Here is a 16,436-nt window from a genome sequence, read left to right as displayed (position 1 = left end):
GAGATCCCCCGCCGTCTCAATCTGTAGTCTTATTGTTCTCATTTAAAATATCTGGGGTCTCCCTCGATCGTTTAACAAGGACATTAATAGGTGTGAACTAAATGCTTATTTTTCTGGCTTATGAGCCTTTTTTCCCTGCGTGCTTCCCTGCATGTGTGGGTGTGACTTGCCACACCTAAGCTCCGCCCATTGCAGAGGGAGCTCCGCCCTGCTCCCTTCACAACTGTTTTTGGGCTTCTGACACTGGTACATTTTAGTCTGCAAGCCTGTAAGACTAGGGCAATACAAATCAAGTAGAGTGCTGCCTTTACCTCTTCACCATGTTTTTGTTGATGTAAGTTATTTTCACCCCAGACTTGATGTTGGGTCTTGTAAGTGACTTCTGGTGCACATTTTAATGTTTTTTTTGTTTTTGCTCTACTACACTTTTGGGTTTTCTTTTGCCCCCGATTTTATTTCTGCACAATGTGAACGGAGCCTGGTTTGGTTCAGGCCTTGAGTGTGAGTGAGAGAGAGAGAGAGAGTGAGTTGTGAGTAGCTGCTGTTTTGCGTATAGCCTGAGGGTGGAGCTCTAGAGCCACACTGGAGGAGCAGCAGTCTGGACCGCAGCACCGCCGCGTGGGGCCGAACCGCCGCGGCTCCCCCAGGGTCCTAACGCCACAACGCTGTTCACCGTAGACATGCCAATATGGAAATAAAGAATTATCAATTTCTGTCTCTTTGCTTCCACCTTTTAAATTTGCACAGAGTATGTTTTTCATCTAAGGGAACTAACCCTTTGTGTCCTAGGACCGCAATCTGTTAAAATGATTAGCATGGGCTGAAATTGTAAGCCTGTCAATGCCAAACATATTCAAGTGAAAAAATTGTTTTCAAAGCAGGTAATTTTTAGATTTTTTTATTTTATGAATGACCACAGGATGAGATTTTTTTTTTCCTTTCACTGGTGAAATGTAGGAGTACTGAGATGTTTATATGAGCATGCTGGTTTTAATGTTCTTGAATCATGTATGGTGGTCATAACTCAGAATATCTATAGAACTTTGCCATATTTTGCATTACATACATGTTTGCCTCATTTACATACACTTACAAGGCACTTTTAACAGAAATATCTACCTAGTGGGTGTATTTTCAGAAGCTGGAGCCCGTTCATGACCATGTACAGTTTGAGTCAACCTCTAGACTTTGAGCTCAGTTTCTGACCAGAGGGGAAAAAACATAACTGACCTATAGGTGGCAGACCTATAGCTATGCAGTAACACTGCTGAACCAGTGTTGTGTAATGCCCCAACCACAGAAGGATCGCAACAGTGTTGAGATGGGTATGCCATCCGAATACGAATGGGGTAGAGGTTTGCTGATGAACTGTGTACACTGGCTAATGGGCTACAGTATGGTTACAAAGTAAGTTTTATAGTTTCTAATAATGTCTGGTGAGTTCACCTCTTTAGTCTATATAATATATCTTGTATACTTTATGCCTTATTCATATAATTTTCTGCAATCAGAATCCTAGATGGGCTATAATACATCGTCCTGCTAAGATCTACTTTAGCCAAGTCTTACATACGGATGGGAGGGAACACGGCAGGAATAAGCGTCACATGGAGATCGGACAGGTTACTGTGGCCAAACCGGGTCTGGAGTAGTACGCTAAAAAGTGTATGACGCTCTGCTCAACACTTACGGGCAATAAAGGACTAGTCATATGCAGTTGGCAAAGATAAACCAGATAACCGCTGACCATGCACGTCTGACACCTGGACCCAAGCAGGTTCCACTTCTGGGGTTAGACGATGTAGTCAATTTCCGAGTAGAGAGTGTCTGTCAGTTCTTCTTCACTGGAGCTCTGACCTTTCAGGCACAAGGAGCCGCGACTGATGAAAGGAGCAGAGAGAGAGAGTTTAAACTCACGAGTGCCAGTGGATGGAAGATTCCACACCAGCGGTTACGTGCTTAAAACCTCAGAGTTACTTAGAAGTGAGGGAGTGAGCGTGAGGTGATGCTGTACAGAATGTCCTAAATACCTCCCAGAGATGTTTCCAAGAGCTCTCGTATTTGCTCAAAATGCTAATAAGCAAAAATGAGGTTTTGCAATCTGGATGGAATTACATTTTTTATGAACCCCTTTGATTGTAGATCAGGCCAGGATATGAAAATGTTCATGGAGGACTTGTTTGATATGGTAATAACCTTGATGTGGCTGTTTGGGTCTCATTACTGTGCTAGTTTTAAAGCTGTAATCTGTCATCTTGGGAACACAGCATAATCACGCTTGAATGTCAAGGGTGCACGGTTCTGTCACCATAGTCCTGGTGTTTAAATCTGTTTTGGGTTATTGGTAACATGGTTGTTTATCCATCGTGTACAAACTTCAGCCTAATTCACTCAGTTCTAACTTGAAATATTTTGCTTCAGTTTTTTTTTTTTTGCAAATGCATACAACATAAACAATATCTTCATCTCCTTAGAAAAACATCCCTTAATTGACCAGAGATAAGCAGGTATTCCGTAGAGACATTCGTTTATGAATTTAAACCCATGCCTTAATGTTTTGGAGGGGGCTTCCTGTTTGTTTACTTTAGAATAACAGCCAACATGCCCCCACGTTTGTCCTGGTTTCTTACCCCCTTGTCCTGGTCTCCTACCCCCTTGTCCTGGTCTCTTATCCCCTTGTCCTGGTCTCTTATCCCCTTGTCCTGGTTTCTTATCCCCTTGTCCTGGTTTCTTACCTCCTTGTCCTGGTTTCTTACCCCCTTGTCCTGGTCTCTTATCCCCTTGTCCTGGTCTTCTACCCCCTTGTCCTGGTTTCTTACCCCCTTGTCCTGGTCTCTTGCCCCCTTGTCCTGGTCTCTTACCCCCTTGTCCTGGTCTCTTACCCCCTTGTCCTGGTCTTCTACCCCCTTGTCCTGGTTTCTTGCCCCCTTGTCCTGGTCTCTTACCCCTTTGTCCTGGTCTCTTACCCTTTTGTCCTGGTTTCTTACCCCCTTGTCCTGGTCTCTTGCCCCCTTGTCCTGGTTTCTTACCCCCTTGTCCTGGTCTCTTACCCCTTTGTCCTGGTTTCTTACCCCCTTGTCCTGGTTTCTTACCCTTTTGTCCTGGTCTCTTACCCCCTTGTCCTGGTCTTCTACCCCCTTGTCCTGGTCTCTTACCCTTTTGTACTGGTCTCTTACCCTTTTGTCCTGGTCTCTTACCCCCTTGTCCTGGTCTCTTACCCCAGATGTTGGCACTGCAGATCAGCAGCGCAGGGACAGTGCTCTTGTGGCCCTCCTCCTTCCATGTCCCACGATAACAGTTCCAGCAGATGGTTGGCTGAGAGAACACAGCGCTCATGTTCTATTGGCTTGGAGCTGCACACTGGGAAGGCCAGAGCTGAGTGGAGAAAGTGGGTACGAGTGGGTACGTGAGAGTTAAAAGCCTGTATGGGTAGCACAGGTCATATTACGAGCGATGTCTTACATTTGATTTGAACGCTTTCAAACTGCACACGTGCCTTTAACGCCTTATGTCTAGTCTTTTAACAGAACTGCTGTAGAGAAATTGCTGTAGTAATAAAATCTGAAACATGTTAGCAATACGTTTCTGCTATGACTTAAGTTCCCCATTACTAAATTATTGCAATTTCTTCCAGGGCGTCATTACAGTCATTTATACTTGGGAAATAAGAATTGTTATTATTATCATTTTTATGTCTGCATAAATCAGAACCTTTGTGGACAGCACAACACAGATCGCTGTTGCAGTCACGTTGGAACTGGCAGATGGTGCCGGCGTCTCCTTTAGTGACGTTCTTAGCGCACTGACCCCAAACGCACAGCTCACCCACACAGCATTCTTCGTCCTTAGTGCAGGTCTACAACAAAACCAGAACACACGACACGTACTCCATCACAGGGCGTCTTATTTCCCCCACTATGAACAATATCATATATTCACTGGGCTCTCAGTACTATATACTGTTAATGCTAATCAACAATAGGCCACATCAAACGAGAGAGAGAGAGAGAAGGGGGGGATAAAAATTGCAGTGTAACACAAGGTTTCCAGGAGGGACAGAAAGAGGTCCTTTATGGAGGTCACTGGTTATGTTCTTAGAGCACGTTTACCAACCACCTTTATTTGAAGTCGTTTGAGAAACAGTACCCCAAAGGCTTTGCAACTCAACTTTAATCCCATCAACATCATCATAAAAACGTAATATGTCACACCATGGTCTGATAAAATCAACCTATAATTTCAAGCTTTCTTTCTCCTGGGACCTCAAATAAGAGATAAAGAGATCTGCTGTGTTTGGCCTCAACACCAAACACTGGCCACCAGGCAAATGTAAGCAGGTGGTGATAAACCTGCACATTAGAGTTTGGATACAGCCCAAGCTATATCTCTGAATGGGCTTCAGGCTGCATGCCAGCAGCACGTCAAGTTTTCTAGCTGACCACCGGTGTCCTTTTCTGCTCTGCTCTGTGATCTGTGTGCTGAGTGGATCACAGCACACGCACCGGTCAGCAAACGGTGCGATCCGATTCAAGACCTAAAGGACGAACAGCTCCTTCGTATCATCTTTCGCGTGCCCTTGTGGGCTTTGCTGCAATGCAGCTCCAATGCAGCCCAACCCGCCTCATTTTGGCGGGGATCAGGACGCCGTGTCCCCTAGAATGTGCAGGTCGTCTGCATTTGCAGGATATCTAGGGCTGGGAACTGGCCCAACGTCGAGTGCGGTACCAGGTTTTTGACATCCACAAGGTTCCTACCGTGTTCTGCTCCTTGCAAGGCAGACATTTGGAGTGGTGTTCTTCATGCAGGCAGTACTTGCCCTTTGCGCAGTTCTCATCAGTGATGCACTCCTAAGGAAGTAACAAGGACACCCTTGAAAAGCAGGAACAGGCAAGCGCTTCCTGCACTGAATCACTCAGTCGGCTTCCCTTCCTACGCCTTCTAATGCACGTTCGCTTACGGCCGTCTGCTCCAAATCACATTTTACGCTATGTCCGCTTTTGCAAATGGTACATTAGTTTAAACGTCTTCGGTCCATAAACACACGAGGATAGACGTGATGAACCTGTCTATGTCTGCGTAGATCAGAATGGTGCAGTGCATTCACATTCACAGATATTTCTCATTTTCTGATCTCATGCCAGTAAGGCATGCAGACCAAAGTATGGCAGGGACACCCCGTGTCTTCAGCACACGCGGTCCACACCTTTCACAGCCTTCATACTCAGAGTGGCCTGACAGCAAGTGTCAGAATCCCCTTAGCCAGCCAAGGCCCTACATGCTGTGGACATGGATGCTTTTTCAGACAGGAGCAGACAGATTTGTTCAAGGGAGCTGCATCACTCTGGGCAACATCAAAAGGTCTCGTGCTGAAGACCTTCAAAAGAAGCTGATGGAACTACATCATATCAAAGCAAGTGCTCAGCTCGGCTTTTGTGATGTGGTGGAGGTGAGAATTACTCACGTGATCAATTTCGTTTTCATTGCCATTTGATTGGTCGGTGGTTTTGATGTTGACTTCCTCGGTCGTATTGTCAGACACCTGAACGCAGAAATGCACATGTAAATATGTTCCGCTTACACAGTGATGATTTTGCCTAAAGAGAGTTTAAGGCTACATGGGCAGAAGCAGTCATCTCGAGAATCTCTATGTGACTTCAATGCAAGATTACTTTATCGATCGTCCCTGCAGTCGGGATGGATTGATTTCCAGCCACGGTCTGTGAATCGCTTTCGCTGTAGTAATTTGCGGTGATGTTCTGGACGTACCGGCTGGATTTTGCACTCTCACTGTCCATCTGTACAATGTAAAAAAAAAGAGATCACCCACTGCTCCTAGATACCCCCCCCCCACACACACACACGCACACACACAATTACACTACTAACATACTGATAATTAAAACCTGCAAGTTAGGACATCAATCAAGTTAAATCCGTAATAAAATCTTGTGCTAACCTGTACGCTAATACTTGTATTTACGATTGTTTCTTACGCGTACTGTTAAATAAAACCCTATATAATAATATAAGACCCAGAATAACGGTGATACCTCGTGCACGGCGTCCTGTAAGATGTGCTGCGCGTCCTCCGTTTGTTCTTTCACCTCCATAAACACGTCGGTCACTGTCGTTTGTTCATGTGATAAATTCATCTCCATAGATGCGTTGAAGTTCACATCGACGGCTGTCGGAGTTTCAGGAAGAATCCCACTGGCAGTGGCCACACACAGAGTTAGAGCTAGCAGCAGCATCTTTCCTGCGCTGTGCGCCGGGGACAGAGTGATCCGGGCCCTCTGAATGAATCAGCGCTCTCAGCGGTGCCGTCCGATGCTGTGAGTCTGGGGCACAGACGACCGGACTGTGTGCACAGAACTGTAGGTGCAGAACAGGGTTTCTGTGTGCGCGCACAAGCACGCGCAAACCGGTCCAGCTGCATCACAGCCCATCACCGAGGATGCGATTTACCGGGGCTGCCTCGTGTCATTCGTTTCACCTCTGCATCAGAACTGGTTCCTGATGGTTTGTCATGTTTTCCAAATTTTTGAGACTGATGGAGTTAGATTTATTGACGTGTTTCCGATAACAGACCTACTCCTGTAATTATTCTGGAGGCGAGTTATTGCTCTTTTCGTCTCCACGTGGCCCAACTCACCAACATTAACACCAGCGTGTCTTGATTTTCCAGCAGTCTAGTAAACCAGTGAGCATCACCATTAAGTGACCCATACGAACCACTAAGTGGCGCCACGTTCATATAAAGATGTTTTAATAACCTCAAGGCTGCTTGTGAAATTATTTCGAGTATTTACTTAAAAAAAACTTCTAGTGTTGTAAGAAAGTAAGTGACACTATATTTTGCTGACAGTTTGGGTGTATTTTAGGCTACAATAAACAGACAGCTCCGTGATCACTGTCACTTGAGTGTTTGTATATATTTTTGACATTAAGCGCGAGTGTGTGATGTACCAGTGGACCAATTGTCAATGTTATGCTGTTCTTTGTGTTTTTGTTCATTACAATCTGTATAACATTTCCATCCGACGCAGCATTGCCTGTCCTGCAGCGTAATATCCGCTTTAGGAAAAAAAATTAAAGCCAGTGGATTTGCGCGCTCACAGCGAAGTTTGTTCACCGCCTTCAAAATCACTGGAGCGGCGGTCGCTCACTCACACACGCTTGTCCGCCGGAGCGACAGGCGCGCGGCTCGTCTTTGACACTGACCAACACAGACGACGCACTTGTTGAGACTGTCGCGCGGCACCGCACAATAAAGTAAGTAACACGTGGGCGATTACTGTATTACTGTCGCACGTGATCGATATAGGGATTCAAACATCCATGTGCCGTACAGTGGAAAAGATTCACTACGTTATTTTGCTCGAACGAACCTGAATAAGTTTTTTTTGTCGCGACGCGTTACACCGGTAACCAGACACAGTTATTTACACAGTTGAGACTTTTAATTGTGAAGTGACAGTTTTCATCCCACTGTTGTTGGATCACGCAGAGTAACGAAGAAAACCGTTAGTGGCTTTCCTCTGTGTTCAATATCGTATTCAACTCGATAAATCAAATTTGACAGATGAGGCCAGTCTGTCACAGCACACTGACATGTAGGCTACGGCGCTTCTAACCTTCTCTCAGTTACTGTTCAACTGCATTTATTATCTGCATTAACTAATTATGTAAATGAGTACAGTTGTCTTATGGGAGAGATCTTATAGCCTGCTTTTCATTCCACTTCTACTTTTCGTAAGATTGGATTATCGTGGCATAAGATGCACAAATAGATTGGTATTTAATTTGTAAGTAATTTCTAATTATAATTCTCTTGTATGTTACAAAGATATATTAATATATGAATATTAATCATATACAGATTTCCCCATGTACTGTGTAATAAGGGCCATAATTACAATAGTTTGTAATAATAACAGTTATGAGGAGTTATAACAGCTAGTTATGCTAGTATGATGGATATAAGGAGTCAGAAGTGTGCTTCATGTGTCTTTGGGGCGTGTAATACAAGTGTCTGCTCACTGCACTTGGTATGTGTGTGTTCAATGCATAGAGGAATTTTCCTAGGGGCATTAGTTAAGATTCTTCTACTTCAATCAGCTTTAACATACTTTATGAGAAACTTCACGGTCTCTGTTCTCAATTGTCATATCTGGGAGAACTGAGTTAAAGTTTTCTTTAAAGTCTTTGAAGTTTTGGTTCTCTTCACAAGACATTTCAAACAGATCAGAAATGAATATTAGTTTTAGGGGAAACTTGATGTTTGTAAAGATCTGAGAGTGAATGTCAGTCTCACAAAGTGCACCTGAATGAACAAAAACAAGAACACCCTGCAACATCTCCCTCTCTCTCTCTCTCTCTCTCTCTCCCTCCCTCCCTCCCTCCACTCACACTCACCCTGACCCCCTGACTCACACTCACCCTGACCCCCTCACTCACACTCACTCTGACCCCCTCACTCACCCTGACCCCCACACTCACACTCACCCTGACCCCCACACTCATACTCACTCTGACCCCCACACTCACACTGACACCCTCACTCACACTCACCCTGACCCCCTCACTCACACTGACCCCCACACTCATACTTACTCTGACCCCCACACTCACACTCACACTGACACCCTCACACTCACCCTGACCCCCTCACTCACCCTGACCCCCACACTCACACTCACCCTGACACCCACACCCACACTCACTCTGACCCCCACACTCATACTTACAATCACTTACCCCTCTCATGCAAAATCTCTTTTTTCATCCTTTCGTGTTGTTGTTTATGGGATTTCTTCAGGAATGCTCAGAGCCGCTAGAATGGTGTTTAAGCTTTAGGCTAGAGACTCCTGAATGCCACCTGCCCTTTCCTCCATGTCCTCTGTCCCCATCACCTTTCAGCACTTAGGTCATGTGTTGCTGTTGACCGAGGAATTTGTATTCACAAGTACTGCCATGTTGATACAGGCGCCATTGTATTATCACTGGGAATTACTTTTGGCAGGAGATAAAAACTGTTCATACATACTTAGACCGTTCTCTGTCATGTTAGAGGTTCATTTTCATAGACCGACTCTTTGGAAGTGTAGCTGAGTGATTCAGAGCCTTTGCTTGTGAATAATAATTAAGAGCATGTTCTCAATAAAATGCTGTCAAAACACCTGCTTTTGTGAATTCCGTTATCATTTGTTAGATGAATCGAGATAATATACTGGAAATTAATCTCTGAGCTTTGTTTAGAGAGAGAGAGAGGAATTCGCCTTTCAAATAGATCAGTGGTAAAACTCATCTTTTAAAGCTCTCTTTTAAAGAGTTTTTTTTCTTTCAGTAAACTTTTCTGATGCAATGTCAATAGCAGTTGCAGTCTGGGTCAACTTTTGAGTAAAAAACCAGCTGAATACCAGTGACCCAGCCTACAATTAGTGGTTGAGCAAGACTTTGATTTAAACACATGGCTTGAGAAGCAAACGAAACCCCAGTGTTCAGCAGAGAGGTTCATCACACTCAGCAATCTGACACACTGTATAAAAACCACCATCCTGGAACCAAAGGTCCATGTTCCTTACCATGAGCTCATCACCTCCCAACACAGCAGAGATTTTATACACGTTGCATGCAGTTTTGCAGACTCATTTCAAATCAATTAAATGCCACAGACAATCCTGTCTACATGTGTTTCGGTGGTTTAGATGAGTACCATTAACTTTCCTTTTCCTTAGCTGGGTCATTTCCTCCTTAGTACTGTTTCCTGTTAGTTTGGCACAGGAAGCGGACGTTGATGGTCAGAGGTTGTGCATGGCAGAGTGACTCACCTGCCTGGGTGGTGCGGATGTACATTTAACGCCCTGAATCTTCCTCTGCGCTCCCCTGTCTACACACAGAAAGACTTAGTTTGACGTTTACCAAAGTATGATTGATAGAAACAACTAAGGTTTTGTTGTGTTATTGTGTTTAATGCCGACATTCTATAGTGGGCTCTAGTTCTCATTTATTCATGTTCCCCATCAGCCTCAAGGTATGAGAATTCATCAACTCCATTAGAAGGTTTTAATGTCGGACATTAGTGTTTGGAAGACGTTAAATATGTGTGCTCAACATCTTCGGGGCCATGTGATTTTTTTTATTTCTTCTGGAAGGCGAGACTCGTCTATTCTGAGCATGTTGCCTCCTCTGCTCAATCTTCTGGCAAACTAGTTCTGCCCAGCAGCAATAACGCAAGTCGATCCGCTGAGTCCATCGCAGGAGGTGTGAAACTCGAGCTATGCTTCTTTTCATCTGTGCCCTACACTACCTGACAATATAGTGTCAGCAGCACTTTACCACACGCCATTGTGCCTTAGTACATGTTGTCAACATGTAGCGCTATATGGATCACATTTTAAGTCACAGTTTCAAGATAACAGACAAGTGTTACACATTAGCCTCACTGGGACACCGTCCAAAGTAATATTTGTGCAAGTACAAATTTGCACGTTTGCTTCTGCCAGAGTGCTTTGTCAAACTTTAAAAAAGTGGACGATGTTATGCATGTCAAGTGTGTACAAATCTGGGCTTGGAGAAGAATGTATGTAGGCCTACCACACACGGTTAAGGTCAGACAGACAGCTAGATGGCAGACAGCTGCTTGCCCTCTTTGCCTCTCGCTTCTGTGTGAACGAGTGATTTTTCTCCTCGCCGGACGGACGATGTTGGCGATTACGTGTTGTTTGCTCTCTCATTCGAGACTTTATTTTGGCTCCGGCTCAGGGAAAACGCATCCAGCAGTTTGTAGTGGACACTGGGAACGGCCAAGCAAGGCTGCTGTCTGATGGAAACAATGTTTTCCGCACGTTGCCGTGCTGATCGCAGGCCTGAGCCCTGTTATCGGAGGTTTTGGAGAAGGGGGGAGGGAGAGGGTTCCTTCCGGGTTTTCTTCATAGCGCTCTGCAATTAAGCACAAGGCATGGGACTCTCTGTGTTCCCCCAATGACAACGTGCATGGTCCGTGCAGGTGGTCGGAAGGTCTCTCCTACAGCAGGGCCACGAGATCTCTCCGTCTGCCCTCTCTGGTACGGGTGCGTTTCCCACCGCTAGGTGCTTCTGTGGGGACAGGCCCAGAGGTTTCTGACGCCCGTCCAGGCTGAAGGGCGGCGGCTCCCAGAGAGTTTGGCCTCGTTAATTTCCGCACCATTTCTTCATGCTGTCCCGAAGCCAAGATGGGTGTCAATGAACCGGGAGGAAAAGCAGCTCAAAAATAGTCTGTGCTGGCGTAAGTCATTTAATGTATTTTGTTAATAATTGGAATGTATTTTGGTTCCAGACTATTTTTGTAGCTATTTTCTAGTACTGGTTGTTCTCACCACAGGGAGCCTGTGCCATTTATTAAAGAAAGGCTCAAAAACAACAAAAGTGTTTGTAATGTTCATATACCAGCCCTCTGATATCTGAGTGGATAGACTGTTCATTTGCCCACACGATGATGTTCCCTATACTTACAGTGCAACAGGAACAGAAAACTGATAGCACCTGTTTTAATAGATGGAATATCATGGTCAGGAAAACAGATGGAGTATCCTTCCTTCACCTACCCCCCCCCCCCCCCCCCCCCCCACAACTAAGTCAGTAATGATAGTTTGTGCTTCAGTAATTGTTTTCCATTACAGTCGTGATTGTCATGCAGGTAAATCAGTTTTTCTAAGAATAGCCACATGTCACTGAAGACGTTTGCTCGTAGGTGGAAAAGAGCACTTTGACCTCCAGTGGAGTGAGCAGGTGTGGTGTGTTTTTAATCAGGGCGTTTCAAGTCATCCCAGTGTCTTTCTTTTAGAAGCGGGAACGTTATCACAGCCACTCTCTGCTCTGCAGCCAGGTCTATCTTTGATGCTCACTCCTCTGTGTGACAGCGAGTGTGTGTTTGTGTCTGTGCATGTGTGCGTGTGCGTGTGGGTTGGTGCTGTCTGGCCACAGGGGCTCTTTCGACTGTCAGATGGTGAAGCCGTGGTATTTAAGCCCGGACAATAGCACCTCAGCTCAAAGAGTGAATGTTAAGACATCATCTGCTGCCTCTTTATAGGATGGATCTAATAGCTATTTTTTACCATCAATAAAAGCCAAGAATATCAACCCTGTGGTTATCATCTTTATTAACACACTTTAGTTTAGACTTCCAGGTAAACACTATAGTTAGATAGAGGTTGAAAATGATATGATATTAAAATAACCACATATTACAGTCAATTCCTAGTTTTGAGTTTTGACACGAAGGCCGTGTTTGTGGTAAACCAGCGGTGTGCCTGGTGGCTTAACAGTAATTTCTATTTTCACAGTCACATTCAAATGCAATGACAGTGAGAGAGAGAGAGCGCTTTGGAGAAGCACTTGATTTGGCCTACAGCTGAACATCTGAATGCCATTTGTCACTGAACACGTAAATATTTTTAGCTCAGCGCTTCTTGCAGAGTAGTCAACACTTCAGGTGTGCGTGCGTCTGGGCAATGCATAACTGACTAATTTAAGCAACGCCGACCTTTCTGCGTTTAACCTGTTATCAGTCGCGGTGTGAACACCTTCTGCATTTCAGCATAATAACATGTTGCTTGCTAAAGGTTGCAGTAAGACCCTGGTGGGAGGGACAGTTCTCTGACTGACAGCACTGCTTTTGGGCCACAACCAATGAGAGTCAAGACAGCTTGATGGTGAGCTGTGAGGGGTGTCTGGGTGCTGGAATGCAGTGCCTATCCCCCCTCATCCCACACACACACACACACACACACACACACACACACACACACACACACACACACACAAAGCCTCCCATTCCATCACACCTCCAGGCCAGGCCAGGCCAGGCCAACGCCAGCCAGAACCTGAACCGCACCATTGAGCCTGACCAAAGGTCAGCGGACTGCGAGGCTCCCCTAGTGACCACAAACTGAACCGAGTTTCACAGGAGTATGGAGCAGTCATATTACTGCTTGCGTGACGTGAGATGTGGGCAGGAGGTTCTCACTGGGGGTGTGGTTCCTTCAGCTTGAGGAGTGTGTCACCCTCAGTACACCTTCTCCTGAGGGGGATAAACACCCCAGAGTGGGTGTGTGTAGTGTCTTGATGTGAGAGAGTGTGTGACCTGCAAGCTTATGCTGTCCACATCCAAGGCTTTTGGACATGGCTCACCTTATCTCACCCTGTCTCACCACAAAATCAAAGAGATCTTCTTTCCAGAGTGATGGAGAAAAATTCATTCTCCAGCAAAGTAAAAGCCGAATTTCCACAGACATTCCACATCTGCTTTAATGTGCTCAATAGATATTCCCACCTCCTCTTTGATGTACAAATGAGAGTTAGGTGATCGTGTTGTGGTTTGCCAGTGTCATTTTGACAAAGGAGAACTTTGGCAAACACCTTGTGTGATTCTCCGTGTACAGAAGGAGCCAGAATTGGCAGGGATGTCGAATCCCTCCACACATACCGTTTGTCCTAGCGTCAGTGTTTCAAACTGTGCTGTGTCTCAGTTTAACATGAATATGTATTCTCTTTAGGATGTAGAGAGGCTTTGAAACCTTAGAAGAGTTTGGACTAAAAGCACACGGGGACGTGAGGGTGCCCACTTGGGACGTGCGATGCCCACGTGGGCCTGACAACTGTTCTTCTGTTCTGGTCCTGTGCAGTGGCGAAAGGTTGCAAGACCAGCAGGTTTTCTTCTCACTGTAAGGCATGTGGAATGTGCAAAGCTGCATTCTGGGTAAATCAGGTGCTATCTCTAGTGATTTGGAAACTGACCAGGAAGCAAACAGACTGGGCATGTCTGCCCAGAGAGTGCTCTTTACTAGAGGCTGAGGAACAGACACACTCTGGCCCCGGACGGGGAAATATTGCGAAACGCCTAATCTTGTGTTCTGAACTTTCTTTGGGAGTTCACATGTGTAAAAGGGCTTTTCACAGTTTATTGAATTGCTGCTGTAGTAATTAAACACTATTAATGAATGTATTTTATATTTTAACAGACATATGAAAAGGAAAAAAGTAAACAAGGACGTATAAAAACTCTCATGGACTTTTTCAATTTAATTCTATATTCTGCGATTATACTGAATAAAACTAAGCCCTAATAAATGCTCTTTTCTATACTGTTTATGACCATTTGAAATGCTCTATTGCGTTTATGACTGCTTGAAATGCACTATTGAGTTTATGACCATTTGAAATGCTCTTTTGTGTTCATAACCGTTTGAAATGCTCTATTGTGTTCATGACCATTTGAAATGCTCTGTTGTGTTCTCGGAGAGAGAACAGTGGTGCTTTATTGACCCAAACATTAGAAATTCTTTTTCTTTACTATCTTACTTGTTGATCTTTGCTCTGCCTTCGACGTCTCTAGAGTGAGAAGAGCTTAAGCATGATTTCTGCCCTCCTCACAGGACCAGGCAGTGTGCCCAGCTCTTCTGCCGTCTGCAGAAAACCCAGAAGACGTGAGACGAAAGACTCCTCTGCTGGGAGGGAGCGGGTGAGGCGTGGGCGGCCCGGACGTCCTCGCTCCCACGCAGACGAAGATGGGCGAGGCGGAGGAGGAGAAGGGGCAAGCGGCCCGGCTCTTCGAGAACTTTGTCCAGGCGTCCACCTGCAAGACCACCCTGCAGGCCTTCGGTCTCATGTGCAGCTACCTGGAGCTGGACCCCCTCGAGCACGACTCGTTCTACGAGAGTCTGAAGAGGAGACTCACCTGCTGGAGAGCCAAGGCCCTGTGGAGCAAGCTGGACAAGCGCGCCGGCCACAAGGAGTACAAGAAGGTCCAGGGCTGCGGCAGCACTAAGGCAAGTCTGCGCCTCTGTGCCCCACACTCACGACGTTCTCCCAGTGAACGTCGGAGATCGTGGGTGGATTGAGCTTCGGCAGGGTTGACGCTCGAGTGAGCACAAAGGTTAGGCGCCTGTCTGTCTGTTTTTATCAGATGTCGTTGGCATTAGAAGCGCACCGTGCCCCTGGCTATGACAACGAGGAAGTCTGGCTTCGTTTTGAGGTGGAGTGTGTCATATGGAATGACATCAGTAACCGAATGACGTTAGCGCCAGATGTAGGGCATTACACCAACGCTCTGTTGGTGCGGGACCTGTCAGCTGAGATACACTCACGTTTATTCTCTGGCTGAGGGAATGCCACAACAAGACAAAACACTGACCACTTTTTTCACTGTTGCTGGAGCTGTTTTTAGATGTTTTTAACATTTTTAGAGATCTACCTGAAACCCTAGAAACGTATCTTATTGTAAATACACAAAATGCTGTTAGGTTTTGTGAATTACCTATGTAAATTTGTAATTTTTAATTACCATTTTTAATGACAATATATCACTTTAATATACATGTGGGCAGGATGTCTGCTGCCTTGAGCACACCAAGCTGATAATTCCTTGGCCGTCCACATCTGTGAAAAACACACACCCACAGACAGACACACACATTCACATACCAGAACTATCTTGGACTCATGCTTAAACTCTTTTTCTCACACTCCCCTTCATCTTGGGGTGAGTGTGTTGATGTATCTCAGTGCTTATCTCCGGTGACCGTAACGTCTTCTCCACGCCATAGCCCGACAGCTTCACTCGCCAGTTATGATTATTGGAGCTGGTCTGGCTGTAGGCATCATCAGTCTCGCCCACAGGGCTGCGTGGCTCTGAGCCCACATCGTTATTAAAGTGTCTGAAGCCACGCAGAATGCCTTTAACAAGTCTCCTTTGATACCTGCCATAAATGCTCCTGTGTCTTTCTTGATGTGAATACGAGCAATTATGCGGTTCTTTTGAAGGTGCGGTTTACCTCTCATTGCTGTGAAGACAGTAATTAAAGGCAGTAGCACTTTCTCGAGTCTTTCTTGCTTTGATGAGATACAGCACAGCATACTTTAATAACACTTTGGCACAGACAGACCATTTGAGCTGTTACTGTACTTTGGATCACTGCCAGTATTTACAAAGTGATATGAAAAATTTGGACTTGGTAGAAGGGTTGGAGCTACAGGATTCTTCTTAAAAAAAACACACACGAGTGTATTTTACCATCCCGCGTGTATGACTTATTAAGTCTTTGCATGCAATATCTATTGAGCATGCAGTGATGAATGTTGGGCCAAGCGCTCGGAACAGCACCTGATAAAACATGTCGGCCCTGACGAACGGAGGCCCATCTGTGTCTCCCCTTCTGCCTCGACTCGTCCTCGTTCACGGAGAGGCCGTGACGTAAGTGGTGGGTTGCTGTGAAATGTAAAGGGGGGGGGGGCTGCTTGTAAAAACTGGCATCACTCTTCAATCAGCTTCCAAATGCATGCTAAAAGCCAGTCTGCCTAGGATATGAGGTCACCTCCTCCGCTGGACTGCATGTAACAGCATTGCCGCTTTTTTCTGGTGTTTTTTTATTTTGCCTTTGTTAGTGTTGCTATGACTC

The 16,436-nt window shown here is 45.5% G+C and overlaps 2 protein-coding genes across 22 annotated transcripts in view; one reads left to right on the top strand and one right to left on the bottom strand.

Moving 5' to 3' along the window:
• Positions 1-882: 882 nt before the first annotated feature.
• dkk3a (dickkopf WNT signaling pathway inhibitor 3a) lies at positions 883-9,610 on the bottom strand. Of its 3 annotated transcripts, none has more exons than XM_077023667.1 (8): positions 9,585-9,610; positions 6,051-6,210; positions 5,670-5,795; positions 5,462-5,539; positions 4,755-4,847; positions 3,712-3,856; positions 3,219-3,375; positions 883-1,880 (listed from the first exon to the last, which is right to left on the bottom strand). In XM_077023667.1, the coding sequence occupies exons 1-8, from the start codon at positions 9,593-9,595 to the stop codon at positions 1,793-1,795; spliced, it is 858 nt and encodes a 285-aa protein (XP_076879782.1). In that variant the 5' UTR covers positions 9,596-9,610; the 3' UTR covers positions 883-1,792. The 3 variants fall into 3 exon arrangements, with proteins under 3 accessions (XP_076879782.1, XP_076879783.1, XP_076879781.1); XM_077023668.1 differs by lacking the exon at positions 9,585-9,610 and adding an exon at positions 8,758-8,894; XM_077023666.1 differs by lacking the exon at positions 9,585-9,610 and adding an exon at positions 8,758-8,893 and having other exon boundaries at positions 6,051-6,372.
• The window catches only part of mical2a (microtubule associated monooxygenase, calponin and LIM domain containing 2a), a 33,566-nt gene continuing 24,073 nt past the window's right edge, over positions 6,944-16,436 (top strand). For 11 of the 19 annotated variants that reach the window (XM_077023660.1, XM_077023659.1, XM_077023649.1 and 8 more), the window contains exons 1-2: positions 6,951-7,272; positions 14,415-14,807. In XM_077023660.1, the coding sequence (XP_076879775.1) occupies positions 14,547-14,807 (261 nt within the window). In that variant the 5' untranslated portion in view covers positions 6,951-7,272; positions 14,415-14,546. Of the gene's footprint in view, positions 7,273-14,414; positions 14,808-16,436 lie in introns of all 19 variants that reach the window. The other 8 variants (XM_077023657.1, XM_077023647.1, XM_077023646.1 and 5 more) reach the window with 5 other exon arrangements.

This window comes from Brachyhypopomus gauderio, chromosome 12 (genome assembly GCF_052324685.1).
Source record: "Brachyhypopomus gauderio isolate BG-103 chromosome 12, BGAUD_0.2, whole genome shotgun sequence".
NCBI classification, from domain to species: Eukaryota; Metazoa; Chordata; class Actinopteri; order Gymnotiformes; family Hypopomidae; genus Brachyhypopomus; species Brachyhypopomus gauderio.
This window is presented reverse-complemented; position numbering and strand designations above follow the sequence as displayed.

Excerpts from the sequence above, each read along its gene's own strand:
- dkk3a (XM_077023666.1), bottom strand. The coding sequence starts at position 6,251 with ATGCTGCTGCTAGCTCTAACTCTGTGTGTGGCCACTGCCAGTGGGATT. Across the intron at positions 3,857-4,754 it reads CTTGCAAGGAGCAGAACACG|ACCTGCACTAAGGACGAAGA; the intron begins GTAGGAACCTTG and ends GTTTTGTTGTAG. Across the intron at positions 3,376-3,711 it reads GTGTTGTGCTGTCCACAAAG|CTCTGGCCTTCCCAGTGTGC; the intron begins GTTCTGATTTAT and ends TTCTCCACTCAG.